We start from the raw sequence: 25,806 nt of genomic DNA on the forward strand, positions 1-25,806 counted from the left end.
GGCTTTGAATGATGTTCTCCGCCACCCTTTTTCCTCGTTGCGTAAACAGATGAACCATTCTGAACATCCGACTCGCTCTGACATGGGTAGTTGAGTTACAGGCTTCTTGATTATCTGATGATGTTGTATAATCTCATGAGCTTCTAATAATGATATATTAGATCAGCTCAGGCCAGGGAAAACTTACCACCCATAGGTGAAGTGCATCGTTACTTATCAGTGACCTGCATGAGCGTCGGGTACGGGACGTGCAAATTCACAAATCGACTGGATTTTCACCATCCTCGCTATACCGGAAGCATGGCTTGAAATCGCAACTACATCTCCAGTTCTCCAGTGCTTTCTACTCTAAGTTCGGATCCTTGATCGTACCCGGCTTCGGTACAGAGTTCGCAATCTCTCCGCAATTCTTGCACTTCCTGTGGTCCTCACTCGCCATAAATGTCTCAATTGCAGCTTTGATTTGAGTGCCCAGATCTGTGCAGTGGAAAGCCGCCTCGTGGACGACCTCGCTGCAATTTTGACAGTACCAGCGCATCTTGTCCACACTGCGTTCGGGCCGCTTCTGCTCAAGAACAATTCCCACGGTGTTGGCGAAGCGTACAGGGTTATGCGGCGTGTTTCCTGGCAGGAGGAACATATCGCCTTCTCTGATGATAATATCCTTAAACTCGCCGTCGTCCACCACCTTGAGCATCATGGCGCCCTTGTGCTGGTAGAACCACTCGGGAGTCTCGTTGATGTGGTAGTCTGTGCGGGCATTGGGACCACCCACGATCTGAATCGGCATGAGTATAATGCTGTTTGCTTAGCTTCAAGCAGGCACCCTTACCATGGTCGTAAAGCCTTCATTGTAGACGCAGTAGTTGTTGACTGGTGGCTTGAGGAGATGAGAGTTCTCCTCCAGCCTGGAAGCTCGGGGAACTCGTCAGCGAGAGCTTTAGGGGAGGACTTTTGCTTCAGATGATACGATAGAGCTCACCACTTTGGTATATTTACTGGGACCGAGAGCATGGTAACTGCTTGCCGACTATGCCGCTTTAAGTCAAGTAGGCGGGTGCAGGGTAAACAGCTGGCCGTCCAGGTTGTCTGTCAAGAAAGCAATGATGTGATCGAGTAGGCGGGTAACGCTCTTTCATCAAAGAGTGAAGCCAAGCATAGACTTGCTGGTCTTTACTTTGTGAAACATGTAAATATTTTCAAGGCGGCAAGCTTATGAATCGGGGCGGCTGGCCACGGGAAACTTACTTACACAACCCCTCCAACCCCGTCTCCATCCCATATCCGCGATCCGGTATTAGTAAAAGCACGGATAAGAGCTCTAAATTTATGGCGACCTCAGCCCGTGTCTATAGCGCTGTCGAACGAGCCCCTGCGCCCAAGCCAGCAGATCATCGTCTGAGGAACCCCTAGCTCTGAGACGCGGTTCATGTCAGAGGCGTACGAGGCCCTGCACCTTCTGGAGCTGTCGCTTTTGCTCTTTGGCCATCTCTGGAAGTTGCAACATCCTACATCTGTCCACTTTGAGCACATTTGAGCTGTTTCCTCGAGAGAAAAGCAAGCTATTGTAATCGGCCGCTCGCGCCACTACTTTCTGGTCATCTTGTCGTTCCTTATAGTATAATACCGTAAACCCACCACTCCCCCGTCTTTGAACTCAGGCCCAGCGCAGCTGTAATCGATACCCTGATTTCCGACCAAACGCGACACGATGGACCACGCACACATGGATCACTCACAGATGGACCACAGCGGTATGGACCACGGCGATATGGACCACGGAGGACACGGCGGCATGACTGACATGTGCAACATGAACGTGAGGAATACTGGCCCCCTCCTGCGGGAGTGCCGTCTATGAGACGTAGCTTACGACTGCTGACGGAATTGAATGCGAACCACAGATGCTCTTCACCTGGGACTCGACGAACCTTTGCATCGTCTTCCGCAGCTGGCACGTCCGGGGCACGGCATCCCTGGTCTTCTCGCTCCTGGCCATTGTGGCCATCTGCGTTGGCTACGAGGCCGTGCGCGAGGCCACTCGTCGATACGAATCATGGGCGGACAAGAGACAAGAAACAGCCCCTCGTGAGTCCTTACCCTTCCTTATGTCTCCCACAAGAACGAAAAGGCACCCCGCAGGAATCTCCACGAGAAGAGAATACACATCAATGTATGCGCCCAGGCCTTCTGAGCAGTTTCCCGTCTCTACCCCCCCTTCTGCCGGCGAGATTGCTTGGTTTTATGGTCGGAGGGTTGCGCCAGCTTTCGCTTTTGTTATGACTTTCATAGAACAGTGTGAAAAGAAGCATGAGGGAGCACCCTGACTAAGAGATAATTGCGCGGGCGTCTGAAGTCCTCGTAGGCGAACACGGAGATGGACACGTTACTGAGAATACGCCGTTCCTATGGACAGGACGCAACCAGGTTGAAGTGAGCAAGCGAGCGCACGTTATCAAGGCCACGCTGTACGCAGTGCAATGCTTTTACGCTTTCATGATGATGTAAGTTTTTTTATCATTATTTTTAAACGGGGTTTGTTCTTTGTTTTATTTTTTGTAATGGGTTTCCCGAAATTCGAAGTGATTAGGAAAGTGTGTTGTGATGTTGACCAGGAGTTCAGGCTGCTTTTCATGACCTACAATGGCTGGGTCATGCTGGCTGTTTTCGTCGGCAACTTCATTGGATATATCATGTTCGGCAACTCTACCAAGGCGACTAAGGAGACGGCTTGCCATTAGAAACACGAACATCAGGGAGGAGGAAGTTTGCAGAGCGACTCATCAGAAGTATTTGCGCAAGCGTAGTTGGGTAAGGTGGTTGTTGCAGTAATTAGCGAGCAAGCAACAGAAGTCCCACGACAAAACCCGTAAGAAACATGCGGATCGGCTGTCATTTGGTATCTATTCATTAAAGAGCAAGGTTTGACCTGCGTTATATCTTGGCATCTTTGACCTCTTCCTTGACTGCCTCCTGACCGATTTCTCTCCTCTTCTTGTCCGGCAGCCGGCCTTGGGATTCAAGCATCGCTATGATTTCTTCGTCCCCATAGTGTTTGTTGTGCTCGAACTCAGGCTCTTCCCCGTACGCAATGCGAGCAGTATCGACAAGCATCCGGCCTGTCAAGCCCCAGACTAGAAACCTCTGTACTTCGTCCTCTTCCAACTCATCAGCTAGAGCCGCCTGCCCGCCATCTCTTGTCTTCGGCTTCGTCACTCTTTGATTGTTTATTGGCACCCAGAAATTGTGTATCCGCCACGACTTGCCGTGCCATTCGGTCCATCTCCCATCGTACCAATCGCCATTGGGGAGCGTCTCGCCCTGGACTTGTTGGTCTGTCGCCTTCAAGAAGTTGTGCAGCGGGCCTGAAAACACAGCGGCCACTTCTTTCGCGTCTAGCCGAGGTATCATGCTCTCGTCCACCATTGTGGGTGGCTTGCTGGGTGCGTCGTCGGCGTGTAGGAAAGCCACGCAGGGCCGTACCGCCAACTCGGTCTTGGCTAGGCTGCATGGCAGACTGCAGAGCGGTTCTATCCTAAACGGCTTCGGTATCTTCGAATCGTCCATGGGAAGGCCGATTTCCTCCCAGGCCTCCCGACGGGCGATTTGGTCTACACTTGCTTAGTTGTTCCGCGTCGGCAAAAACATATGGTTCATGATTTCTGATTACTTACATGGTGTTTCTGTGAGAGAGTCTGCCTTTCCTCCCGGAAATGCTGCGTGTCCTGATGAGAGGTGTCAACCACTCGCCGTTTTTCTTTTTTCTTCTTTTTTTTCTTTCGTTTTCTTCCTTCAAACAACAGGGACAGACAACTCACCAGAGAAACTACGCAGACTGGCCGCCCTCATGGTAATAACGACTCTAAGTTGGCCCTTGCGATCGGCAAACAGGAGTACCAGGACAGCGGCTCTTCGGCTTACTGGCAGGCGATCCCATGTCGGAAAGGGAGGGGGTTTGTAGGCGCGCAGTCGCGCAATGGCGGCCTTTGATGGCATAAGCATTTTACCACCCGGGTATCTCAAGTTTTGTGTGGGTTGCTTGTCCTTCCTACATATCCTCCAGCTCGGGGATGGGGTGGCATGATATCAAAGGGCTCGCTCGGGGATTAGAAATTCAAGCTATACTGACCGCCGAGACTGCATTGAGCGGGGCCATTGTCGACGCATCCCAGTAATGCGATGCTGGATGCGAACTGAGGTCAAGGGAGTGCTCGAGATCGGGCTCGATAGTCGTTGGTACGATGTCGGTGTTGGGCCCCGTCGCAGCCTCACGGAGGGTTTGTAGGATGGCAGCGCCCTCTAGGTCAGTCAGAGGTCTATTCCTCTCGTCTGAGATGGGCGCTTGCTTTTCGTTGTCGAAGATGGCGTTCGAGGGGTGCGTCATCCTTCGAGCAGCTGGTATACCCCCAACTTTGATTTGCCGGGAAAGGATATATCTATTACCTTGGGTAAGGTTAGGTAGGGAATAATAATCGTCTGACGCTACTGACGTACCAATGGAACGGCCGGTTGGTGGCGGGGGTTGGCAGCGGGGGCAGCTTACAGGGGCTTTAGCTCGGTCCGGGGCAAAGCTAGGGGATAAACTCGGCGGCCTATTAACTTACCGGCTAAGCTTACAGTCAGTAAAGTAAATAAGTAAGTAGGTAATCAAACCCCAACGGCAGCCGAGATATTGTTCTCTCTAACGCCTTACAATCTAGAACATGCCGGGCAACTGGTTGATATTACTCACCAAGTCACTGATACTTGGTGAGGGGTCGCAGTGAGGAGAGGGTAACTAATGATCACCGAGGCAGGACGCTTTCGTCCCCAGCCAAGTACAATTAATTAACTAATACTCCCGGACCATGTCCACTGGCGTCATGGCATATCCAACCTTTTTATTTTAGAGCATATTCTTCTGTCCACTCCGCATGTTCTGATGCTGGATCTTTCCTTTGAGCTCTTCTATCCTCTTCTCTCTTTTCAACTCCTCGGAAGTAAACGACAACTTCGATATCACGTCACCACCAGCATGCTTAACCCTCGACACAAGCTTGCCAACGCCCCGAGATTTGTTAGACCCCTCCGTCTTGCCGCTCTTTGTTGAACTCCTTCCCCAGCTTGATCTCTTCGACTTCTCACTTTCCTCATCATCGTAGTCCCACGCGCTCTTGGGCGGAACAAGATCGGGGTACGGCGTCTTGACGTGTTCCTCAGCCGTCTTGCTGTCGTCAAGGTACAGTGGGGCTGGTTTCGCCTTACTGCTTACTTGCGGCTTACCAGAGAGACTGGATTTTTCGTTGATGGCGAATGAGACCTTGGACGAACTGCTTGGCGCGGGTGAGGGCTTGTCATGACCATATCCTCGAGTCCACATACTGTACGGCGATGTGATGGTATCTTCGCTCGCGCCAGGAGTTGGCTTCCTCCTTGTCACCCTCACTGCTTCGCTCTGTGGCCTCGAACTACTGATCTTGTTTATCTTTCCCTTGAGGTACGGCTTAGGTGCCAGCAACCCGATGGACATTGCGCTTGCAGTAGAAGTCTTGCTTGGGCTGCCTGGGTCGCTATACCGGAATTGAGACTGCTGCTTTAGCTTTCCACTAGCCTCTTCACCAGGCAACCCATGGAACCCCAACGAAGAGTGAGAAGCCGCTGGCGGGACATCTTCCCAACGAGACTGCCGTCTTGAAGCGTTGGGCCCCCATAAATAAGAACCCTCAAGCTCGGGCTCCGACACTGTCTGCTCAAAGCCTCTCGCCGTCACATCCTCAGGTGTGAGCGGCGAGACCTCATATGTCTGATGAGAAAACGTTCCAGTTGGCGGTGATATGATAGGACTAACACCAAGTTCGTCATACAACTCTATATTCTTGACGATTTTGTGGTCCGGATACCTGGGTCTCGGCGAGTGTATGACATCCCGATATCCACCATTAAGAAAGTGATTTGTCTGCTTGATATCTGTCACGATGCTCATACTTGGCGGACGGACCAAGGCCATGCCATCCTCGTTGATGGCGCCCTCGAAACCACCCGATGTGCTGTTACCTGCACGGCTTTGGCTGCGATTTGAAGCCGGCGATTCGTGTCCCCCATGAAATCGGCCGGGCATCGGCCGACAAGATCCCTCATCCGAGTCATATATGGATGACGACGCGGAATTTGATTTCGGTGGCAACGGAGGTAAGTTCCTCGACGTGTAGTTTGGTACAGCCTTTGGTGGTGGGAACAAGTTCTGTCCGTTCCTGAAGGGTCGTTTGCCCGGCAGTTTCATGCCGTCCTTTGCCCTGTCTTGGCCCGACCGAACGGCCATTTCGATACGCCGCAGTGTTTGTTGTTTCTCCTGACTTGGTCTTGCGAGCCCATATTTTGAAGATGCCAATCGGTGTCATGGTGTATTTTATAATTCATGACATGCGTCAGACCCTTTGTGAGACAAAATGTGCAGAGAGCTGTTAGCGTTGTCGCTGGTTGCTTCCGGATCGGTTATTGTTACCGCCATAGCCCTTTGTTCGGTCTCGGGGACAAAGTAAATTGGTTATCAGTTCTTGGATCTGTTTATCGCTTCACAGTACTCAAGAAGGTGAATGGCCGCAGGTTTAGTCAAATTCCATGACGTCTGGGTTTTCTTCTTCTTCATTATCTATACCCATCGACCGAAAGTAGCTATGTCGGACACTTGGCAATTTGTGATATTGCCAGTTATAGGCAAGGAATTCCCTAGCTATGTTTAGAGACACTGTTTATTATTTAATCGCATTGCTGCACCGTGCTTCTAGGAGGTATGCAAGGCGGCGCAGTAGGCTGAACCGCATGAATCCGGTCTTATCTTTCCGGAAGTATTAGAAGTGCACGTATGCCGGGCTATCAATAAAAATATTAAATAGCTTCATCTCTCTCTATCTCATCATCTCGCCATCTTTGAATATTTGACCTTCAAGCAGTTGTGTTTCACGGAATATTAGAAGCAGTAGAGTTTCCTGAACATTCGTCTTGGTTAAACAAACTGAACACTAATTATTAAGAGCATTTTATGATGCCAAATTGAAAGTTTTCCGATCCAAAACAGTCTTTCCCTGAACACCTATCCATGGTATTTGTATCCGTCCTTCGCTGCAATGCAAACGCTCCATTTCCTCTTTCTCCAAAATTTTATTTATTGACAAAGTTAACCCACTCGCACCTACATCCGCCGGACCCTCCGTCAATGCCACCTAGTGAGCTATCCGCAGCGCTCGCCGGGTTGATCAGAGTGCCACCAGCACCCCTGTCAACGGTAATCAGCTTGGCATTCGAAGTATCGACGCGCTGTTTCTTCGTAATGTCCCACACGACGGTGGCCTTTGTCACTTCGTCGCCACCGTGGAAGTCCTCCACGATGGTGACGGGATAGGGCATGGTACCAGGTTGTGCGTGCACCGTAGTTCCGTCGGTCCCCGGAGCGGTGCCGTTGCCGAGCAGCTCGGAGTCGAGACGCGTCCAGATCTTCACGAGGAACCGAGCCTGGCTCCATTCTATCAGGGCAGTGGCATCTTCGAGCAGTGCACCGCCGTTCTTGTCGGCGTCGTTGTCCTGGTCTCGATTGAAGATGTAGATCGACTTGTTGAAATATGTATAGAACCCGTAGTGTTCAGTCGGCAAGCCTCGGTCATACAGATGGACGGGCTGTTGGGACGGCAAGGGGAAGAGCACCGCGGGCAGAGGTCTTCCGGCGCCGTCTATCGGGGCATCGACGAAATGACTGATGTTCTGACTCGCCGACGACCCGTTTGTAGGGGCGGTGTCGATACCGTTGCCTATGCCTCGCCTGCTAAGCACATTCGGTCCCACGGGCTTGTCAACTGAGGACAGGAGACTGATGAAGAAGGGCGTGGGCTCGCCCGCCTTGTTATCAGAGACAATGCCGTCGGTAGTGTTTCCCAGGAAGAACATATCAGCTTGCTCGGGCGGTGCAGGAGACGGTGAGAAGCCAGGGTCGTACACGATAGCACGGCGGATGAATGCTGCAGCTCGAGCAATGGCGCTTGAGAACACTCGACGTCCAGCAACGGCGTTAAAACTATGCTCTTCTACAAGATCCGCAATGCTTCTTCGAGTAGGTTGCTCACCTGTCTCGCTGACATTCCAAAGAGATCGGGTATTGTTGTCAAACTGAATCTGGAAGATGAATTCAGGTTGATCTGGGTCAAATAGGGCGTTCGGGTCTTGTTGGTCCTTGGGGATTGCGCAACTCCACAAGGTCTTCGCACTCTCTTGAAGACACTCATCAACCGTGTCGGAATTGTTTGGGCCCGACACCGTCAAAACTCCTGTTGGCATAGGTGGGAAATCGGTCAAGTTGAGCCAAATCGTGCTGACTGGTTCGGTTGTTTCTGCCGGACTTGAGGGGACTGGATTTTGTGAGACCGCACGGGATGGTGCGATGGATCTGCGAGCCAACACAACCGCAAGGACCACGATTAGGATTATCAGGGCAATGATGCCACCCCAAACCGCCAACCAAATGCGGCGTCTCTTTCTTCCTTCGCGGCCTGTCCGTCCAAAGCAGCCCTCCGCAGGTATACAGCCTCTGCCTCTCCAGAAACCACCAACTTTCCTAGCAACAAATTCCTCCTTCTCGTGCCGCCTTCTGTTCCGCTCCACTGGGAAGTTGGTCCCAGGTGCTGCTTGAAACTGATCTTGCGTGACATGTGTGCCAATAGGGCGATCAGGAATTACAGCTGTCGGGGCCCTCCTGGGGGTTAATGGCACATCCGACATCATGATAGCTCCTTGCGATGTCATGGTTCCGGGAAGACCAGGTGACACTGGTCCAGGTGACGGTATTGGTCGCGAGATAAAAGTGTTTGGTGGAGGGGGAACCACGCCAAACTTCACCTCGTTGAGTGAATATGGAGGTGGCTGGTCAGCTGGAGTGTGATTATGATTTTCTTCGAGCAAAACCCGGGCTTTCTCTGACGCAGTCTCCATTGGTGTGACATGTTGCTGCGAGGATGAGGGGACCGATCTCGAACTTTCACTTGTGATCTCGTGCGGTAGAGCCGCTGTCATGACCACGAGGTTCGGTTGTGGTGGTGGAGCCTTCTTCTCGTTCTCGTTTGTCTCCTGCCACCATCCATGAGGTGCTGCTGCGGATGAGCTGCTCTCCCCTGTTTGCTGTGGGGTCTGTCTAAACGGGTTGTTTGTATGTTGTGGTGAAAGGTGCATCTGTTGTGTCTGCTGCGAGATTCTCACGGTGTCCCACCAGCCCTTTGACTTTCCTGTACCCTCAGGGCTGATCGCCGATACTGCTTTGGCTGACTTTCTCGATGCCAAAGGACTGCCATCTTCCTCAAACAAAGTGCAGGGCGTTCCAACATCATCGTCGTCCACATCTACCAGTGTCTGTTGCTGTTGTTGTTGGTGTTGTTGTTGTTGTTGTTGTTGTTGTTGTTGTTGTTGTTGTTGTTGCTGCTGCTTGAACTTGTAGGTTGCCGGCAAGACTGGAACAGGGGGTGTATTAATGAAGTCGCCACCTCCACCACGAATGGTCATTTGCGAGTAGATGCTGGATGCCGCGCGAGAAGGCACGTGTGGCGATTCGCTTGCCTCAGTATCTGGCGACCAGACGGAACGCATTTGTACGGGTGTTGTAGTCGAGTCGCCAGTTTTCTGTGATGCTAGCCGTGGGGTGTACTGCTGCACTGCGTAAGGAGTTTCTACGACCGCGGTCTGAGGACTGACTTGATGCTCGCTCGCGGCATCAGATGGCATGGCGATTCCGATAACGATGGGCCGCGACTCCGGAGATAGAGGAGAGTTTTTGTTGGATTTGGCAGACAAGTTTCCAGTCTTCCGCTTCAACCAGGAGAAGCTGCCGATCGATGCAGAATTTGGTGATCCCTCCAACGCCTTGAGAGCTGCTGCATCTGCAAACCGTCCGGCATTTTCAGGTCGTGCGCTTTGCTCCATTGATTTCTGTAACCTGGGTGTTTGTCGTAATTTTGACACGTTTGTGTCCAGTGTGATTCCGGCCTTGGCGATCTTCGCCTTCGTATGACCTTTTGACTTGGCTCGAAACATAGGCCTTTGTACCGAATACCTTTGAACACTGCTCTGCCCACCGTCGTAAACATGTTTGTCGTCTTTCAGGTCCAGCGGACCATCATCAAGTATCATAGTACCACGCCCGTCATCCTCCTCCCAGTCCTCCCATTCATCCCGTGACGGAGGTTGCCTGAAAGGATTGTTTGAAGCTGGGTGCAACGTACTCATGGTAGCGTTATAGTGTGTTCGTCACTCCAGTAACTTAGACCTCGATTACAAAATATCAAGTGATCTCAGAGAAACTAGCTGTGAGATCCCGTACTATAAAATTTTATTTATTTAGGGAATGGCGTTGTCGTGACTTTCGAAAATGTTGAGTAAAATTAAAATGGCAGGATGTCGCGAGGTTGACCAAGTGTCGGTTCTTTGTAACGTTTCCGAAGGTTGAAGCGATGCCAGCGTATTAGGATTTATTAGGCATGCAATACTGAAAGAAGACTTGTTCGCCTACGGCAGACATGCAAAATGGGGTGGGAAGTCAACAAAGAAAAAAATTCGACAACAATGGATTACGAACTGGTAGGGAATGGGAAAAGGTCATTGTGAATTGGCATGACAAGATATGGCCTACAATAAAAGAAACCGGAACAATGACTAACAAGTACGCGGTCTGGCTCTTACCGACCTGACGGAGCAACATTTCGAGGCCCTGCATCCGTTCGAGGCGCTCTCGCGTCGAGCATGTAGTCGCTTATAGGAGCGATCTCGATATTTCACTGGTCCACGGGGTCGAGGTTATGTGGGTTGCATCTCCAGACGAACGGGCCGGAGCAAGCATTAGTACAGTCGAGCTCCTTCGTCTATATGATGAGAAGTTGAAACTGGGCTCCTGGCTGGTGGCTTGCCAGATGAGTGTTTGGATTAAGCGCTGTCGTATTGCATTGCGCGAGCATCATTGGCTGGCGTCTCCAAGTGCCAAGACCCACCGCGAATTTCATTGGGCGTCGAGCTTTCTGCGCGGCTGCGTTGCAGGCCATGCATTCCGGCTCGCATTTACTCGCTGAGGCTGCATGCTTTGTGATTCCGACTTGCGCAATAAGCGGGCCTGCCGAAGTTAATGGCCAAGCCCGCAAAGGCCACCTGAAAGAGGTTACGTTGAGAAGGGTGGTATCCGTACATAGTAATCCGCAGATCTTCACACCAAGTCGGAAAGTACTTGTCCGTGGCCCAAGGCGGGTCTTTCCATGGCATCGGAATATGGGTGCAGGGGTCCGGTCTAATGCCTAAAAGTTTCACGACGCGTGCCTGGTATGTATATACGAAATATCTAAGCAATGGCGATCCTGAAGTTTTAGAAAAATGCAAATGGGTATATTTCTAGGTGCCAACGCCAAAAAGAATGCTACAAACCTCACAACTCGTCTTTTACGTGGCCTGTCTCCAATCTTGCCGCATCTATCATCGCCAGAAGGTCATGAGCCCATTCAGCATTCGTCTCCTGAATGATCTGTCCGAGATGGTATTCCCAGCAACCCTCATCGAATTTCGAACCATCTTTCTTGCAATTGCTTGGATCGATGGCCGGTTTTACAGGCCACATACCCTTCTTGGCACCCACAGTTTCATCTAAAAAGGTGTCTGACACGATCCGACTAACCCGCATTCTTGCAGCTTCCCAGACATCTCCCTTGGTAAGCAGAATTTGCAGAAAGTGCTTCATCCCATTATCATGAATGAACTCGGATCGTATGGCACTGCTCTTTAGGAGCTTCCCTACGACAGGCAAAGCTCGACGAATCCAGAGAGCTTCGAGGGCATCGTCGTGATCACTCGTTGGGGTTGATGGCTCCAAACCATTAAAGAAGACATCCTTCAACGGTTTCGAATGGGATTTGCATTGTGAATCCATCAGGGAGTCCCAATACGACTCTAGGCTCAGTAATGCAGGTGGGTTGTTCTGTAGTGATGATGACAAAATCGATGACGCCAATAAATCCCAATGATCTGCACCGTCGCGGTTGAGAGAGTGCTCGGCATCCCGCTGAGTAAGGAGACAGAAGAGGCTTTTCACAGCTTCTTCATCGTCCATGATTTCCTTGCCGTAGTACATGTCATGGGAGATGTCCTCGAGGTCGACCAAGGCATCATCTAGGGGGTGCTTCCCAGGAGAGGGTGCAGTCTCCGCGTTGTTTTTCAAAAAGTCCAACGCAGCTGCAAAATCTGGATTGTGTACCTGAGGCCCCTTCACTGCTCCTACAGAGTCGTAGGATGGTGCACCAGCCGGTATCTGGGGTGTATCATCAGGAACCTCGGGGTCCACCACTACGACAGATCGTTCCACAGGTAGGCCTTCGAGAGCTGGGTCGTCTGCGTCTGGTGTGTAGAGCTTTGCTTCCTTCTTCCCCGAATAGATATCCATTCGTACGTGAAGGCCAGGCGGTAAGTCTTGGTCATCACGTACGATCTGGAACTCTTCTGTAGGTGAAAAAACCTTGGGATAACAGTCTGCCGGATTGTCGGTATGACATATCACATCGCTTTTGGCTGAAGGAGAAGGTGCAGCATCTGACGATGCTGCCAATATGGACGAAGCGAGACACAGAAGCAAAGCAAGAGAAAATGTAACCCGAAGGGAACTGCGTGATGGAGCTGGAAGCCACATGATGAATAGGTGCTATGCTGTGTTGGGATGTTGGCGATGGTGGTAGTTCAAGAAGCGTGATGGGTTTAAATAAATATGGTTGGTGGCAATAGGACAGGTTGCAAAGGAAAGGCCACGAAAACCAAGCCAGAATGACTCTTACACCACAGCTCGCGGCCTTCCCGACGTCCCCACTACATGGACCAAGATGGAAGCAGACACGCTATACTGAAGCATTTCACGCGGAGGATAACCAACAAAGTATCATATAGAGCAAATCCTGGCTAATCCGGCATTGCGCATTGCAAACAAGTGAACCCGTGTCTTGAGTCTCATGTGAGATAGCTTGGCTATTGGTTGCCTGCTTATGTACTGATCAAATCGTGAACTGCCTCGGCAGCCGTTAAGAAAAAAAAACCCCCCATTTTAGATAGCATGAATGAAAGTACGTGTGTGTGATTAATAACCCAAACGACCATGAAGCTGTTCGATTGACATCACTCAACTGTACACGTGCTGAAGATGTGTTCCAGAGTTACCACATGTATCGAATAAGGATCAGAGGAGGTCGACTGCCGCTGAGCAACCTACAGTTAGGTAGCGCTGAGGCTAGGCAACGTCAAGGTAGTAGAGCGAGGGCCCCACCATTGCTAAATCAATCCCTCGTGATTGGTCAAGTCCGGCACCCAGTCCCCGACGCAAGAGCCTCCCAATTGGAATTGACCTCAAATCACATCAAGCGTGCAAAGAAAGCTTGCTTCAAGTGAAGCTTCAGTCAATTGAGAGCCCACGACATACAGCACAACCATGCAGGCCTTACGACAAAGAGCGGCTGGTCTCGCTCGCCGCGCGAGGCCGACTTTCCCCCGCCAGACCCGAACCTACGCCTCCGACCATGGCCACGACGCAGCACCGCAGGTCGCAGAGAAGCTCAGCGTACGTCAAACAAGAGCTTTCGAGCATTCCAGGCCCCCCCTTTCTTTGTGTTCGCGGGCACTTGTTAACCTTGGTATCCTGACAGACATCCTTCTACGTCTTCGTGGGCCTGGTCCCGGCCTCCATGTTTGGCTACAGCATTTCGCGGCCGGGCAAGGACGGATCGCCCTCGAGCCTCAGCAACTGGCTGAACGACTTCGAGTATTTCCGCCAGCAGGATGTCGAGCGCAACTCTCTGCGCACCAATGCCATCGAGGAGGCCGCCCACGACAGGCACTTGCTCCTGCACGCCGAGAGGAACCCACACATCGAGCTCAAGATGCCCGAGTACGTACCATGCACATACTCTTCTCGCCGTACACGATGGAATGAAGTGCAAGGCTTGCAGATCAAAAGACCGTTAAATTATATTTAAATGGACATGTCGAGAACCTGAGGGCCTCTCGGAATATGGCACACAGAAGAGACACAAGCAGACGAGAACACTGGCTAACATGATTGTTTACCACGCACAGGTTGATTAACTCCGGCTCCCCCTACAACGTACCGGCCGGCCACCGTGGTCGCAACTTGGACGAGGTCGCGGAGCACTACAAAAAGTTGTACCTAGAGGATGAGGAGCGGAAAGCCCAGAAGATCGCAGCGGCAAAGCAGCCCCAGACAGCATGAGAGAAGCCAAGTGTACATGATCAAAATTAATTCGAGTACATAACATAGAGTTGGGAACCCACGGTTGTGGCAAGAACAACCAAGTTTCCTTTGTTCAATCAGCAGCTGCCTCTGTACCAAGGTCTGCGCAATGTTATGCTGGGAAGCATCCATTTTCCATGAAATGACCTAGCTTTGTGATGTCACGCCGTTTCCCCGTGCACGCAAAAAGAAAAGTATGTAAACGCTCACCCTAGACGTTATGTTTAGCAGAATCAGAACGTATCCAAGAGATATCCTTGTGACACAAGAAAAATGGTTCACATCGGGATAGCTCTGTTTACGGCCAACCCAAAATTATCAAAAGGGGGGATGTGAGAGAGAGACAGATATTTCAAATCCAACCTAAGCACAAGGTACCGGGAAGCATTCTGCAAAAAGACCCCAGGTATAAGGCTGTCGACAGGGAAAGAAGATTAATTAGGGACGAAATCTGGTACAATACCTCTAGGCGACCACGTCGTTCGGTGCTGATATTGGAGTGAGCATGGCTCAGAGGAAATGCATGTCACAGACTAGGACAGCATAAGGAATCCTTGAGCTCATATAGAGTCCATCATATAAAGCAGCCAAAAATAAGAGTCCAATTGATTGATTGTTTGTCGTAACGCCCAAATGATCTTCAGCCATGTATCATCTAATGCATGAGATTGCAGTAAGGGCTGCTCTCGTTTTTTGTTGCCATGCCGCCCAGCAAGAACCAATTTCCGTTCGCCAAATCCATGAATACAAGGAAACCCCCATAAACCCGCAACTTTTTACTTGAGAGGGATGAAACGAGACGAGTGAGTGGCACCAATACCGGGTCTACCATGCTTAACGGGCTGGCTGTAGAATGATTAGTTGTCCGGTCTGTCCAACGTGATTCTTGACTAGTGTACGTACTAAGAGATGGAGAACTCAGCCAAGTAGTGGCCAACCATCTCAGGTCGGATTTCGACCTGGTTGAATACCTTTCCAGAGTAGATACCAACAACACTGCCAATCATCTCGGGGACGACAATCATGTTACGCAAGTGTGTATTGACGGCGTCGGGCTTCTCATTGGGCTTGGCCTCTTGCTTGGCCTTGCGAAGCTTCTTGATGAGACCCATGGGCTTGCGCTTCAAGCCACGGTTGATTCGGCGACGGGCACGGGCGTGGACGACATCACGGAGCTGCTCGGAGTCGAGATCTAGGAGACTATTTGTTCAATGGAAGTTAGCGTGAATCATCTTCGCCATATCTGGGGCAGCTGGAGCTGAGAACATGGATGAAATAAAGATGGTGGAATGCATTTTCAATTTATTTTTCTTTCTTTCTTGGGGGATCCCAGTGACTCGGAACTAGGCAGCACGTACGCATCAAGGTCGATTCCTCGGTAAGAAAACTTGCGGAAGGTTCTCTTCTTCTTGATCTCAGCGGCCTCCTCAGCGTTCTGTATGCAATCTTGTCAGCCCCGTGTCCACCCTCGCATCAATTTTGGCCGTGTCTATCCTTCGGCTGGTGAGTCAGGTGCGAACGTACGTAATCGGGGTCGTCAGCCATGTTTGTGGTCGGGTGTTCTGCGGACAGAAGATTCGCGATTCGATGGGAGTTGGCTTGATATCGAATAGCGAACACTGCGAGATGTAGAGAGTGTATGTGGGTATTGGCCGTGGTCGTTTGGGCACGCTCTAGGCATGGGCATCTGGCCCCTCGCACGTGATTTTGGAAAAGCAAAAGCGGCAAAAGTCCGGCCTGTCTAAGACTAAAGTTAGTGAGTTGGGTCCCCGCTCTTTTGTTCTACATAGTACTAATTATGCATGATAGCCAGGCAGGCCTGGCAGGTAACTTTCCGAGTCCAAAGCTTGCTCAGCCATCCGGTTAGCCTCGTCTGATTAGATAGTCCCCTCACCTTCTGTTCGTCATACATAAAGAGCAGCTCGGCTTTGTTCCCAGCCAGCGTGATGGCATCGTGATAGTGGCTACTACTACAATTATGCTCGCCATGCGTCAAGAGACCCGGATTTTACAAATGCTTGCTATTTGCCATGAGCTCGATCGGGCCTTCCAGTCGCATGTGCAGTCCATATTCGTTTGACCGCGGAGGAAAAGTCCTGTCTACTACGTGCAGGCGCATTGGCTAGTCCGGTGATTAAGGACCGACAAGGTTTCAAGTTCTACAGGCAAAGAGGATAAAATCCCATTCCGTAGTCCGTGCCTGCTGTTGTAGATGTTTTCTTTAATATTAATAGAACGAACGCAGAGCATCCTTTTCGCTGCCATGAGGCCAGTATTCTATCCGCAGTTTTGCTACTGTACATGATAACATCAAGTTTTCAGCCTTGAACAGCAAGCAAACACTGAATGCAACTTCTTCTGAACCTTCTTTGAAAAATCCCGCCAGAACAGATATTGGTGATGACCTCGTCGATAGAAATTTGAGGTATAAATGAGAGACAATGCGAAACGAGCCGGCACCTTATTGAAAATCAACTTTTGGGGGAATAGAACACCGTCCTTGATCCTAAAACGCCTTCCATCTGTGCACGATAACCGATGAAAATACGCCAACAGCACAAATGCAAATGCACCCCTTTTGTCCTCTATGCATAATTGCATCTCATCACCAAACGCTGACGCGTCTTACAGTCGACAACGCCGGAACCATCATGTAAATATCTCCGTGCTTGTAGCAGAATGGGCTCAAATCCACAACACACGACTAACTGATTGCAGGTTCCGGCACCATCACGTCCGACTTGGGCTCAAGCTGAGCTCTAAGCATCGTTACTTCATCGGTCAGTTGGACGACCCGCTCTTCTTGCGATCTCTCCGTCTGCTCGAGGGTCGCTACCCGTCCAGATAGTTCTTTGAGACTCTCTTCCAAGTTGTGGATATACACCCAAATACCTTGGTCCGAGGCAAATAGATTGTTGGTGCTGCCATCGCCATTCTCGCCGAGACCGCTAGTCGCTTGAGGTGCACTACTCTGCACTGTTGCGCCAGCCTGTGCAGCTTCAGCAGCACCCTGGGTACCGCTCTGTGCGGCGTAGCGCCCATCACTTGCGACAAATCCCGGCACTGAAGATAGTTGAGCGACAAGCGCTTCAGGATAAGATGAGAAGTGAGACGAACCTGGTGGGGTCTGGCGATCTGTTTGGTGCCGACCGAATTGTTGCTGCTGGAACTGCGTCGCGAGACTTGGCGACCGTTGTCTGTTGATGTTGCCATCCTGCGCATGACCCGGGCTTAGCGGTTTAGGACTATCTGTCATGCCGGTCTGAGAGAATATGGGAGCATTGCCCGGGGTTGGCGCCGCGCCGGGCGTAGCCGAGTTCACAGAGCCGTGCTCGACATTCGGCGGAAACAAACGACCACCGGGGGCAGTAGGTGGAGGGGGGTATGTTCTAGAGTGTGTTGCATAACCCTCTTGAATAGCTTGGTTTCCCTGCGCATGCTGCGATTTGATAGTCGGATTGGGTAGACTCAGACGCCGCCGATCTTCTTCAGTCATGTCACCCTCGTTGCTGCCGTCATACACCACTCCAGACATGGACGAATCACCTTCTAGGTGGCTCGCATCTCCGAACTCATCATCTCCAAACATACTACCTCTTCGGCTCACGCAGCCACCTGGACCCTTGCTATGACGAGCCAATGCATCACCACGGGCGAACTTTCGATCGCACTTGGGACAGATATGCGGCTTCTCGCCGGTATGCAGCTTGCTATGTCGCTTAAGATCGTGTAGCCGTCGAAAGCGCATTTGACACACGTTACATGCGTAAGGCTTTTCTTGGCTGTGTGTTAACAGGTGGCTTTTGAGATTATGGTGGCGTGTAAATTCGGTTTCACAGTACGGGCATTTGTGCTTTTTTGAGCTAGGAGATCTCGCTCCAACCTGCTGCCCAGGGGTCATGGGCAGACTTGAACCACGCGGCGGCGGTGCAGGCATTTGCGTTGCCGCCGTCGCCGCACTTACGAGCCCGGGATACGATAATGAGGTGTTCTCCTTTTCTTCCATCTGAGCCTGTGGCTGCGGAATGTACCCAGCTCGTTCAAGCTGGGGGTCTATATCCATTGGTGCTGGGCTCGCCGTGACGGCGCCGCTCACCCCGCTCATACTTGTGGTAGTAGGGCTCGTGTCTGCTTGGGGTTCGCTGTCATTGACCGTTGTGGTCGGTATTGTGACCGCCGGAAGGCCTTCCAGGCTCACGGGCGCATCCTGCGGCCTGCTCAACCCAAGTGCGCCAGCCGACATTAGTTCCGCCTGTACCTTGTATGCGGGGTTCTCGCTCGCGCCAGACACTCGCAATCTGTATTCTTCCTCCTCCCTCCTTCGCTCGTCTTCAAGGGCCGCAGCACCTGTAAGTGGAGCAGGGGATCGTATAGAGGCCAAGTGGGCAAGCTTGGCAACCTTGGAGGGCGAGTAATCAGCGGTAAGCTGTGTCGCAATGGCCGAGCTAGGCGACGTTGGGGTACCCTCCCGCGCTCTCTTGAGAGTCGCGGCGGCGCGACTCGCGTCGGCCTGCAGCGATTGCAGCGAGTCTGCTGAGATGGGCGATGGTTGAGAGACGGTTGAGGATGAGAAGGGCGGGGCTTCTGTCGCAACCGGACCTTTTGGGGAGGCCATGAGTCCCAACGAAAGCAGAAGTCAGAGACGCGATTGAGATGCCACAAGAAAAGCGCTTGAATTGCTTCAGAACACCTTCACAGAGCTTCTGCGCATCAACTACGCATGATCAAGCTCAGGGACGGGATGAGGCTGGAGTAGGGTGTGGCTAGAGTCGTGGCTGCTACGATGGTAGAGTAGGTTTGACTCTGGCGCGCGTTGTAGTCGTTTGTGCTTGTGCTTGTCTTTTGCAAAGGGTAAAAAAAGGGTTTGGCGAATGCCGAATAATTAATTGACGCGTGGTGTGGCAAAAACAAACGGTCCAAAGTAGAGATTGGACACGAAAAGGGTCAGTGATGGGTATTCGGTTGTATCGACGCCAATGCGATGCAAAAGGACTGAGCCGCAAGTGATAGTCGAATATGTGTGGATGAGCAGAGAAAACACTTGGAAAGTGTGGCAGAGGCGAAGGGTGTTGCAAGGTTGCGGGTGCAAGGCGGCGTTCTCTTGCTCAAACCGTGCAAGGCACTATGTAATCCACCCAATCCCTGTTTCCATTTATTTTATTGTTGGCCGTAACCTTGCAAATGCAAACTGGAAAGTGACCAAGGCGCACCTGGTCTTGAATCAGCAGTAGGGCCACCGAGGGCCAGGGGCCACCCAAGCCTCTGGAAAGTCGCTAGTACCGGCGAGGACGAGCCTGAATCGAGGGCCGCCAGGCAGTGCTGCAGCACTCTCGTTAGTACCAGTGACCTGTAACCAAACCTTCGGTTGGTGCACGGCTCAGCTGTTGGTTGGCACAATCATGGAGTGCTTTTACTGTTCTTTTGAAAACTTCACTGGGGTCGGGGAGCCAGGAATTGTGGCCGTGGTTTATGAATAGGATTGCCTGAAATGTGTTGTAATATTCACCTTTTTGTCAGCTCTGGCTGCGTGCAAACTACCAGCTTCAGTTAAACTGGAGGTGATGGTGTGTGGACGAAGAACGGCAGTCGCGGGGAAACATATACCTAGTATCGCGCAAAATAGCACCTACAGTGCAAAGAGCCTCCCAGAATCCCGAGCTTTCAACGGCGATCACTAAGTAGATGATGTGGCGGCGACTTTATCGCCGTCTTGGAGATGGGAGATTGGGTTGCAAGACGCACCACTCGACCGATGTCTTGGAGGCTAACCGTCCGCGTCAAACGGACGAGTCTCAAGGAGGAATCGGGTAGGAGATTGACAGGGAATATGATCGCGATGGCAGAGACGGTAGACTTGGGTTCTCTCGTCCGCATTGTACCACAGTACAGAGCCAGGGTGGCTGTGCGATCTACTCCGATGGAAGAGCGCATCTGCTGAAAATGGACAGGACAAGACTAAACCAGTAATAACAGGTGGCTGACTTGACAATTACGTAGCCAATCAATGAAAGTGGTTCGCCTCCAATGTGGTCAGCGTACGATTGATCTTCAGCACAACACCAAAGTACCAATCATCTTCCGACATTGACGCTGGTTATTAGCTGATAGCTGATAATCGCAGCTCTGCTATAGGTATACAGCTTCAAGGAATGAACATGAACGCCGTCTCTCTGATTTGGTAAGGCAACCTTGTTTTTCGGTCTACTCCTCCAGCGGCACAATCAACACATATGGGATATAACATATCAAGGCCTTGGCCTTCATGTTCATCTATTCATCTGCTTTCTACAGCCGCGAGCCGGCGCCAAGATGCGTGCATGTGAGCTTGCAATGTGATCCGCAATCTCAACTGCCATAGTGATTTCACTGCAGCAGAATGCCGGGTTAAATCATGGATCAGCCAATCATAACTCGGCGCGGGAAGCATATATGACATTGCCCCAGGAGATCTCAGCGAACCGAGAGCTTCGGCCGCTGACGTATCCGCGTGGACGGCGAAAATTTCTCCGCATTCATGGAGCTAAAGCTCCTGTCGGGAAACCTTGATATTGTCAACGTATTCCCGACGACAGCGTGTGCATTTCAACTACAGTATTATCACCTATGTTTTAGGGGCTATTTATGCCATAACATCGTCATCTAATCATTGACAACCGACAGTTCTCTGCCCCTATTCACTGCTCTCTGGCTCTCTTCAACATATGCAATGGACGCATCGTAGGTGGGGTCTGCTTCATAACCCCCCCTGCGCCACCCACGACAATATTGTTGGATGATCCCAATAAGTCGTTGGCGTTGCATAAGTCGAGTAAGCTAATCCTGTCATGTACGGCTAGCAGAGGCCCAACCCCAATGCCATTCCCAGAAGAGGCAGATACGCCGTTGACGTCGTACGCTTTTGGACAGCTCTCAGGTGAGGTCTCAGGTCAACATCACCCAGCCTGCCAGCCATTCTTCCTCGTCCATTCTATCCTTCTACAGTGGGGACCTATTGCCGAGTATCATGCCATGTAAATGGTCCAGCCTAGCTTGAAAGGGCCAGCCTATCTGAACTGGTTCAGCCTTACCAACATTAGAACGAGTGTGCTCAGCATGGGCTGTTGTTACCTTTCGATTTGGAATTTCCTATGGGGCCAGGGTTACAGTCCGGCTAGTCTGACTAAAAGTAGCCCGTCATATCCGACTATTGAACTTTACGTTTGGCGTGTTCCGTGCCAGAACACTACATTTAGGCGATACATAGTAGATGTTGAAGATGGCGCACTTGATTGTGACATCTTGCAAGCGGCACACGATTATCTAAAAAGCCCCGATCATTTCTGTCTTCTCCACAATGTCCAACTTATCATACATGACAAGCGTATGCAGCTTCCACTGACCACGACCCGGCGCACCATCTGCAATATTTATTGCTTTAGAGTGTTGTCTGCTCGTGGGTTTTCTTTTGCCAGTTCTCTAAAACACTCCACAACTCCATTGGTCAAAGCATCCATCTACATCATGCCTCGCGCTCCTGACTTCATAAAGCCATCATAAGTCATCCAGGGCCGCATTGCGGCTTGGTTGACTCAGTATATTGATTGCAATAACTCCAGTCGTCTTTGTCACCGATCTTCAGGGTGATGGCTGTGTCTTCGATTCAATGCAAGTGGGACTTGAACGTCCGTATTTTATGTAAGCACAAATGGTCTTGAAAGTGCTGCATCTGCAACCTTTGGTCGGTATTTCACCTTGTGCCATGCTTGTTTCAGCTTTTTCAGCATCCCGAAAGTGTCTATCGGCAAGACAGCATGGGTATCCAAGGCAAGAAATGCGATTACTGGAATTGGTTGAGATGAAGTGAGAATTCTCAAACTGTTCATATGGGCAGCACCAGTAAACGGCTTGCGATGAGTTCTCCATCAGGAAATATCAAGATTCTGTTCACGCAGAGTTTTTGAGGACGAAAGATCATGCATTAGATATTAACTGGACAATGATGGTGACATGCTTGGCAAGCCGATAAGAAGGAAAAGCTCAGCAACCTGATTTCATTTCATCTCGTCGTCTCCGTTTTTTCCTCGATCGCCATTACAGAACACCATAGAAATGGAATTCGGTCCGCTTCTCTGCGATATTATCCATCGTGTTAATTACACACTACTTGAGCTGTGCCCCAGGCGTAGCGAGTAATTGCAATCCCCTAAACAACATCAGCTGCCCTCTTGGCCCAGCACTTGTAACCACTGCGGTCTTCGACTTCCGGTCAAATGACTTGTCAACCTCTTAGCTATCTGCCGAAATGTCGGCCAACGTATACGGCAGTCTACAAGCAGCCCAATACCCTATACAAAATAGGACCGACCAACCACATATAACGTTGCCGAAATACTTCTTTTATGGGAGGGTTGAGACCACTGTGAAATGTGTAGCAGCGGCTGGTATTGTCGCCACCGTGGTGATGTTATTGACCTGGTAAGTATTATCAACTCAAAATCTTCATGAAAGGACACGACTCAGGGATGTGCTTAGGAGCTCATATATGGTGATTCTTCTCGTCTGAGTAGTATATACTTCTCAAAGGACGTCTTGGATATCCATATCATATGTCGAACCAACCGACGTTTCTTTCTTTAATGACTTTCATAAGTTCTCCACTGATTGGGCGCCGGATTTTATTCGATGATCCGCCAACGATAAGATTGTGAGGACCGTCATGAAAGATGAATCGACATTCCCGTATGTTGTTGGTTTTGAAGGGCCGTGTGCTTCTAGCAAACTGTGGACAGACCCCGATGCAACTTATGCTGGGCGCATGGGCTTCAAGCAAGTCTTCGCTAGTCTAGACGAAGAATCTGATATGAGTGATGCATTATACGTCGTGGTCACGGACTGCAGCAACGGGGCCACCAAGGCTACACGATACGTCTATGGCTATCAACCTGGCACTTTAAGCAGCATAAGTATGATACGAAAGGAATCAACTGAGGCGACGGGTACGGCGTCGACGAGTTCTAGCTCCAGCACATCAGGAACCAACTCGGAGAAACCCAGCAGCTAGCAGTCCTCGCCCAATATACAAAGATTACTTGCTGGAATCTCAATGGGCCTTAGAGGGAGGAGATTTGGTGGTTCTCTCCGTGTTAATTGTGTTTCTTCGATAAGGTGAAAACGAAAATGACGCGCCACCGACAACTACTTCCTAGGTGGGAGGTAAGAATAGTTCGGAGATCTAGTATCAGAATTAGATGGAACCTCGGAAGAGCGGAGAGAGCTGCATGGGAATCCGGTGTCAGAGTAAGAAGGAATGGAACTATCTGCTAGGATAGCTTCTGCCTTGAGAAAAAGTAAAAAAACCCGCGGAAATATCTCATATCCGGTAGACTGGCATGTTTAAACCTTGGTGGGGCGAGATGTGAGCTTCCTTGATTGGAAATTCAACGTATTAATAGTTAGAGAAACTATGCAACGCTTCGTCCATGCTAAGTTTTTGTTACATTAATTGCGCACACACTTGTACGTTCATAATTTAAACTATCCGTTGGCCTCCTTATTCTTAATACAAATTAGTCGTGTTCTCAGTTTTAATATCAATAATGTAACTGTGCATTCAGCCATAAACCATAAAACCGGCAAAAGCTCATCTATATTAATCTTTGGAATACATGTACCTTAGTGCAAACATCTACAAGCATGTGAACCCTACGATCTTGTAATTCTCACCATCCCTTAAGAAGCACTAATGGTTTTCCTGGGATTACACTAATGCCCTTATTATCGAGATCGTTATCAGCGCTAAAAGCATATATAATTATCTAAAAGCTTGTGAGGTTTGTCTGAATCTTATTTCGACAGGTAGTTGTCGTGATTCGGCTTATATAAATTAACGCACCACCTCATCAATGTTACTTGACCCTCTTTCATAGACTTCTAATTCCTCATGATTCCAGTATGCCCTCAAAAAAATCTCAACCTTTCGAACGTCCCCTGGGCACGGAGGTCTACAAATACGAGGTAACATATAAGTATCAATCAAAGGCCACTCCAAGAAAAAGTGAATCTGTAATCTGCGCGTGACGAAATCGATTAAACATAAGCGTTATAGCCTCTTAGAATCCTTATCCGAGCTCGATTATAGAAATTGTTTTGTAATTCTTTTCCTCTTTCCCAACCGAGTACTGGCACAAACTCGAAATCAAAGGCTACCTTAGATGGTTTCCAAACCCAGCCAATGATATCGCTAACAAAATATTTTAATAGTTTCGCATTTGTAAGGATAAACATAAGTAACAAAGTGACGCCAAGCATGGTACTGAAATTTTGTTTTTACCATATTAACACCAATGCCTTGTGTCTAGATCGCCTCCAAAGGTGAGTGCTAACCGGTCACGTTAGCTTGACGGGTTATAGATATAAGTAGTTTAAATATAAACAGTGGCATAAGATCTCTAACGATTTAACATGCACCGATTTATAGCCAGGAGTATGATTAGCCTATCTGCAACCATATGCACCATTGTTAATAACATCAACTACAATCCAATGATTCTTTGTACTGCACTACATTGGTCGGTTTATATTTAAATATGTCTTGCGTTTGCTTCATTACCGAAGTACCCCGCAAGCTCACAATGTGATATGTATAGCGACGCGGACAAGAAGCGTGTTGATTATTGTTTTCTGTCAGAAATATTTATTAATCAAGGTTGACTTGTCGGGACGAAACCAAACAGAACAGGTTGGGGTTATATCGATGGCATCGACTCTTGTTTCGGACGATTTATCTGGTCGACTGATTGCTACCTGATTGAACAGAGACCGGAAAGCCGACCTGAAGCCATAGTAAAATAGTCCGCATCAAAGCAGTTGTCATTTGTTGTAGAATCTAAAGAAATTTTCATGGTTGTGCGACAACCAGTCTAATACGTCCCGCGCGGTATAGGATTCCACAAATGCTGACTACGCGTCGCCAAGTTGCTCCTATTCCTAAGCCCGTTATATTCATAGCAAGAAACATAAAATATAAAAATAGAAACCCTTGCCGATTCATAGCGTAGAAAAAAGTACATGATCGACAGCATGCTATCGTGCGTGATAAATACATGTCTTTCTGCATATCATGGCTGCACATAGCCTCGGCGATGCTAATGGCATCCTACATGAACTCTGTGATGGAGCCGTTTATGCTTCAATCATTTGCAGTCGTTCAACGGTTCTCAAGAGAAATAATCATATCCATGGAAATGTAGCGACGGATGCCTAAGTACAGTGAACCCAATGGCTCGAGTGTTGTTATTGTTAGTAACCAAAACCCCGCATTAAAGGCCATATCACTGATCCATGGACGCACTCGTATTCAGCAGGAACTCGGGAGCGCATAATCCTCCAATTCGACAATATGCAGCAACTGACGTCATTCGACGATCGTTTGCATTTTCGTGCCTGGATCCAGGCATGGCCTCGAGCCCATCGGATAAAGAGCCACCCCCTGATGATAGGGAGTCGTGGCGTGCTGACTGCAAGCGAATCAAGCAGATCTCCCGATGGTG

The 25,806-nt window shown here is 50.0% G+C and overlaps 10 protein-coding genes across 10 annotated transcripts; 3 read left to right on the plus strand and 7 right to left on the minus strand.

Annotated features, from left to right (window-relative positions):
• Positions 1-192: 192 nt before the first annotated feature.
• BKA67DRAFT_39603 (3-hydroxyanthranilic acid dioxygenase) lies at positions 193-1,114 on the minus strand. Its single transcript, XM_046096646.1, has 3 exons — positions 983-1,114; positions 833-908; positions 193-778 (listed from the first exon to the last, which is right to left on the minus strand). Exons 1-3 carry the CDS (start codon positions 1,012-1,014, stop codon positions 344-346), a joined length of 543 nt encoding a protein of 180 aa, XP_045964221.1. The 5' UTR covers positions 1,015-1,114; the 3' UTR covers positions 193-343.
• A 448-nt stretch (positions 1,115-1,562) lies between these two features.
• BKA67DRAFT_39647 (ctr copper transporter family protein-like protein) lies at positions 1,563-2,838 on the plus strand. Its single transcript, XM_046096652.1, has 4 exons — positions 1,563-1,819; positions 1,905-2,088; positions 2,417-2,504; positions 2,624-2,838. Exons 1-4 carry the CDS (start codon positions 1,712-1,714, stop codon positions 2,739-2,741), a joined length of 498 nt encoding a protein of 165 aa, XP_045964222.1. The 5' UTR covers positions 1,563-1,711; the 3' UTR covers positions 2,742-2,838.
• An 83-nt stretch (positions 2,839-2,921) lies between these two features.
• BKA67DRAFT_546808 (NUDIX hydrolase domain-like protein) lies at positions 2,922-4,477 on the minus strand. Its single transcript, XM_046101412.1, has 3 exons — positions 3,819-4,477; positions 3,675-3,725; positions 2,922-3,611 (listed from the first exon to the last, which is right to left on the minus strand). The coding sequence occupies exons 1-3, from the start codon at positions 4,000-4,002 to the stop codon at positions 2,935-2,937; spliced, it is 912 nt and encodes a 303-aa protein (XP_045964223.1). The 5' UTR covers positions 4,003-4,477; the 3' UTR covers positions 2,922-2,934.
• A 408-nt stretch (positions 4,478-4,885) lies between these two features.
• BKA67DRAFT_653293 (uncharacterized protein) lies at positions 4,886-6,298 on the minus strand (the record flags this gene model as incomplete). The annotated part of the gene is made up of 1 exon (XM_046106339.1): positions 4,886-6,298. The coding sequence occupies one exon, from the start codon at positions 6,296-6,298 to the stop codon at positions 4,886-4,888; it is 1,413 nt and encodes a 470-aa protein (XP_045964224.1).
• A 666-nt stretch (positions 6,299-6,964) lies between these two features.
• Positions 6,965-9,435, minus strand: BKA67DRAFT_546812 (uncharacterized protein; the record flags this gene model as incomplete). Its single annotated transcript, XM_046101413.1, has 1 exon — positions 6,965-9,435. A coding segment is annotated over exon 1 (2,051 nt), but the record flags the coding sequence as incomplete, so codon positions are not given.
• A 1,987-nt stretch (positions 9,436-11,422) lies between these two features.
• Positions 11,423-12,673, minus strand: BKA67DRAFT_530211 (uncharacterized protein; the record flags this gene model as incomplete). Its single annotated transcript, XM_046099204.1, has 1 exon — positions 11,423-12,673. The coding sequence occupies one exon, from the start codon at positions 12,671-12,673 to the stop codon at positions 11,423-11,425; it is 1,251 nt and encodes a 416-aa protein (XP_045964226.1).
• A 786-nt stretch (positions 12,674-13,459) lies between these two features.
• On the plus strand, positions 13,460-14,257 carry BKA67DRAFT_653296 (uncharacterized protein; the record flags this gene model as incomplete). Its single annotated transcript, XM_046106340.1, has 3 exons — positions 13,460-13,588; positions 13,674-13,915; positions 14,104-14,257. The coding sequence occupies 3 exons, from the start codon at positions 13,460-13,462 to the stop codon at positions 14,255-14,257; spliced, it is 525 nt and encodes a 174-aa protein (XP_045964227.1).
• Positions 14,258-15,054: 797 nt separating this feature from the next.
• BKA67DRAFT_589753 (40S ribosomal protein S15) lies at positions 15,055-15,823 on the minus strand (the record flags this gene model as incomplete). The annotated part of the gene is made up of 4 exons (XM_046104505.1): positions 15,055-15,124; positions 15,182-15,478; positions 15,637-15,713; positions 15,803-15,823. 4 exons carry the CDS (start codon positions 15,821-15,823, stop codon positions 15,055-15,057), a joined length of 465 nt encoding a protein of 154 aa, XP_045964228.1.
• Positions 15,824-16,762: 939 nt separating this feature from the next.
• BKA67DRAFT_40015 (uncharacterized protein) lies at positions 16,763-19,073 on the minus strand. Its single transcript, XM_046096681.1, has 2 exons — positions 17,396-19,073; positions 16,763-17,341 (listed from the first exon to the last, which is right to left on the minus strand). Exons 1-2 carry the CDS (start codon positions 18,891-18,893, stop codon positions 16,983-16,985), a joined length of 1,857 nt encoding a protein of 618 aa, XP_045964229.1. The 5' UTR covers positions 18,894-19,073; the 3' UTR covers positions 16,763-16,982.
• Positions 19,074-22,559: 3,486 nt separating this feature from the next.
• Positions 22,560-23,318, plus strand: BKA67DRAFT_530215 (uncharacterized protein; the record flags this gene model as incomplete). The annotated part of the gene is made up of 2 exons (XM_046099205.1): positions 22,560-22,732; positions 23,033-23,318. The coding sequence occupies 2 exons, from the start codon at positions 22,560-22,562 to the stop codon at positions 23,316-23,318; spliced, it is 459 nt and encodes a 152-aa protein (XP_045964230.1).
• Positions 23,319-25,806: the final 2,488 nt, after the last annotated feature.

This window comes from Truncatella angustata (genome assembly GCF_020726525.1).
Source record: "Truncatella angustata strain MPI-SDFR-AT-0073 chromosome Unknown BKA67scaffold_1, whole genome shotgun sequence".
NCBI classification, from domain to species: Eukaryota; Fungi; Ascomycota; class Sordariomycetes; order Amphisphaeriales; family Sporocadaceae; genus Truncatella; species Truncatella angustata.

Excerpts from the sequence above, each read along its gene's own strand:
- BKA67DRAFT_546808 (XM_046101412.1), bottom strand. The coding sequence starts at position 4,002 with ATGCTTATGCCATCAAAGGCCGCCATTGCGCGACTGCGCGCCTACAAA. Across the intron at positions 3,726-3,818 it reads CAGTCTGCGTAGTTTCTCTG|GACACGCAGCATTTCCGGGA; the intron begins GTGAGTTGTCTG and ends ACCTCTCATCAG. Across the intron at positions 3,612-3,674 it reads CTCTCTCACAGAAACACCAT|ACCAAATCGCCCGTCGGGAG; the intron begins GTAAGTAATCAG and ends AAGCAAGTGTAG.
- BKA67DRAFT_40015 (XM_046096681.1), bottom strand. The coding sequence starts at position 18,893 with ATGGCCTCCCCAAAAGGTCCGGTTGCGACAGAAGCCCCGCCCTTCTCA. Across the intron at positions 17,342-17,395 it reads AGATCGCCAGACCCCACCAG|TGCCGGGATTTGTCGCAAGT; the intron begins GTTCGTCTCACT and ends AACTATCTTCAG.
- BKA67DRAFT_39647 (XM_046096652.1), top strand. The coding sequence starts at position 1,712 with ATGGACCACGCACACATGGATCACTCACAGATGGACCACAGCGGTATG. Across the intron at positions 1,820-1,904 it reads CTGACATGTGCAACATGAAC|ATGCTCTTCACCTGGGACTC; the intron begins GTGAGGAATACT and ends TGCGAACCACAG. Across the intron at positions 2,505-2,623 it reads TTTTACGCTTTCATGATGAT|GCTGCTTTTCATGACCTACA; the intron begins GTAAGTTTTTTT and ends CCAGGAGTTCAG.
- BKA67DRAFT_39603 (XM_046096646.1), bottom strand. The coding sequence starts at position 1,014 with ATGCTCTCGGTCCCAGTAAATATACCAAAGTG. Across the intron at positions 909-982 it reads CCAGTAAATATACCAAAGTG|GCTGGAGGAGAACTCTCATC; the intron begins GTGAGCTCTATC and ends CCGAGCTTCCAG. Across the intron at positions 779-832 it reads ATGAAGGCTTTACGACCATG|ATCGTGGGTGGTCCCAATGC; the intron begins GTAAGGGTGCCT and ends ATGCCGATTCAG.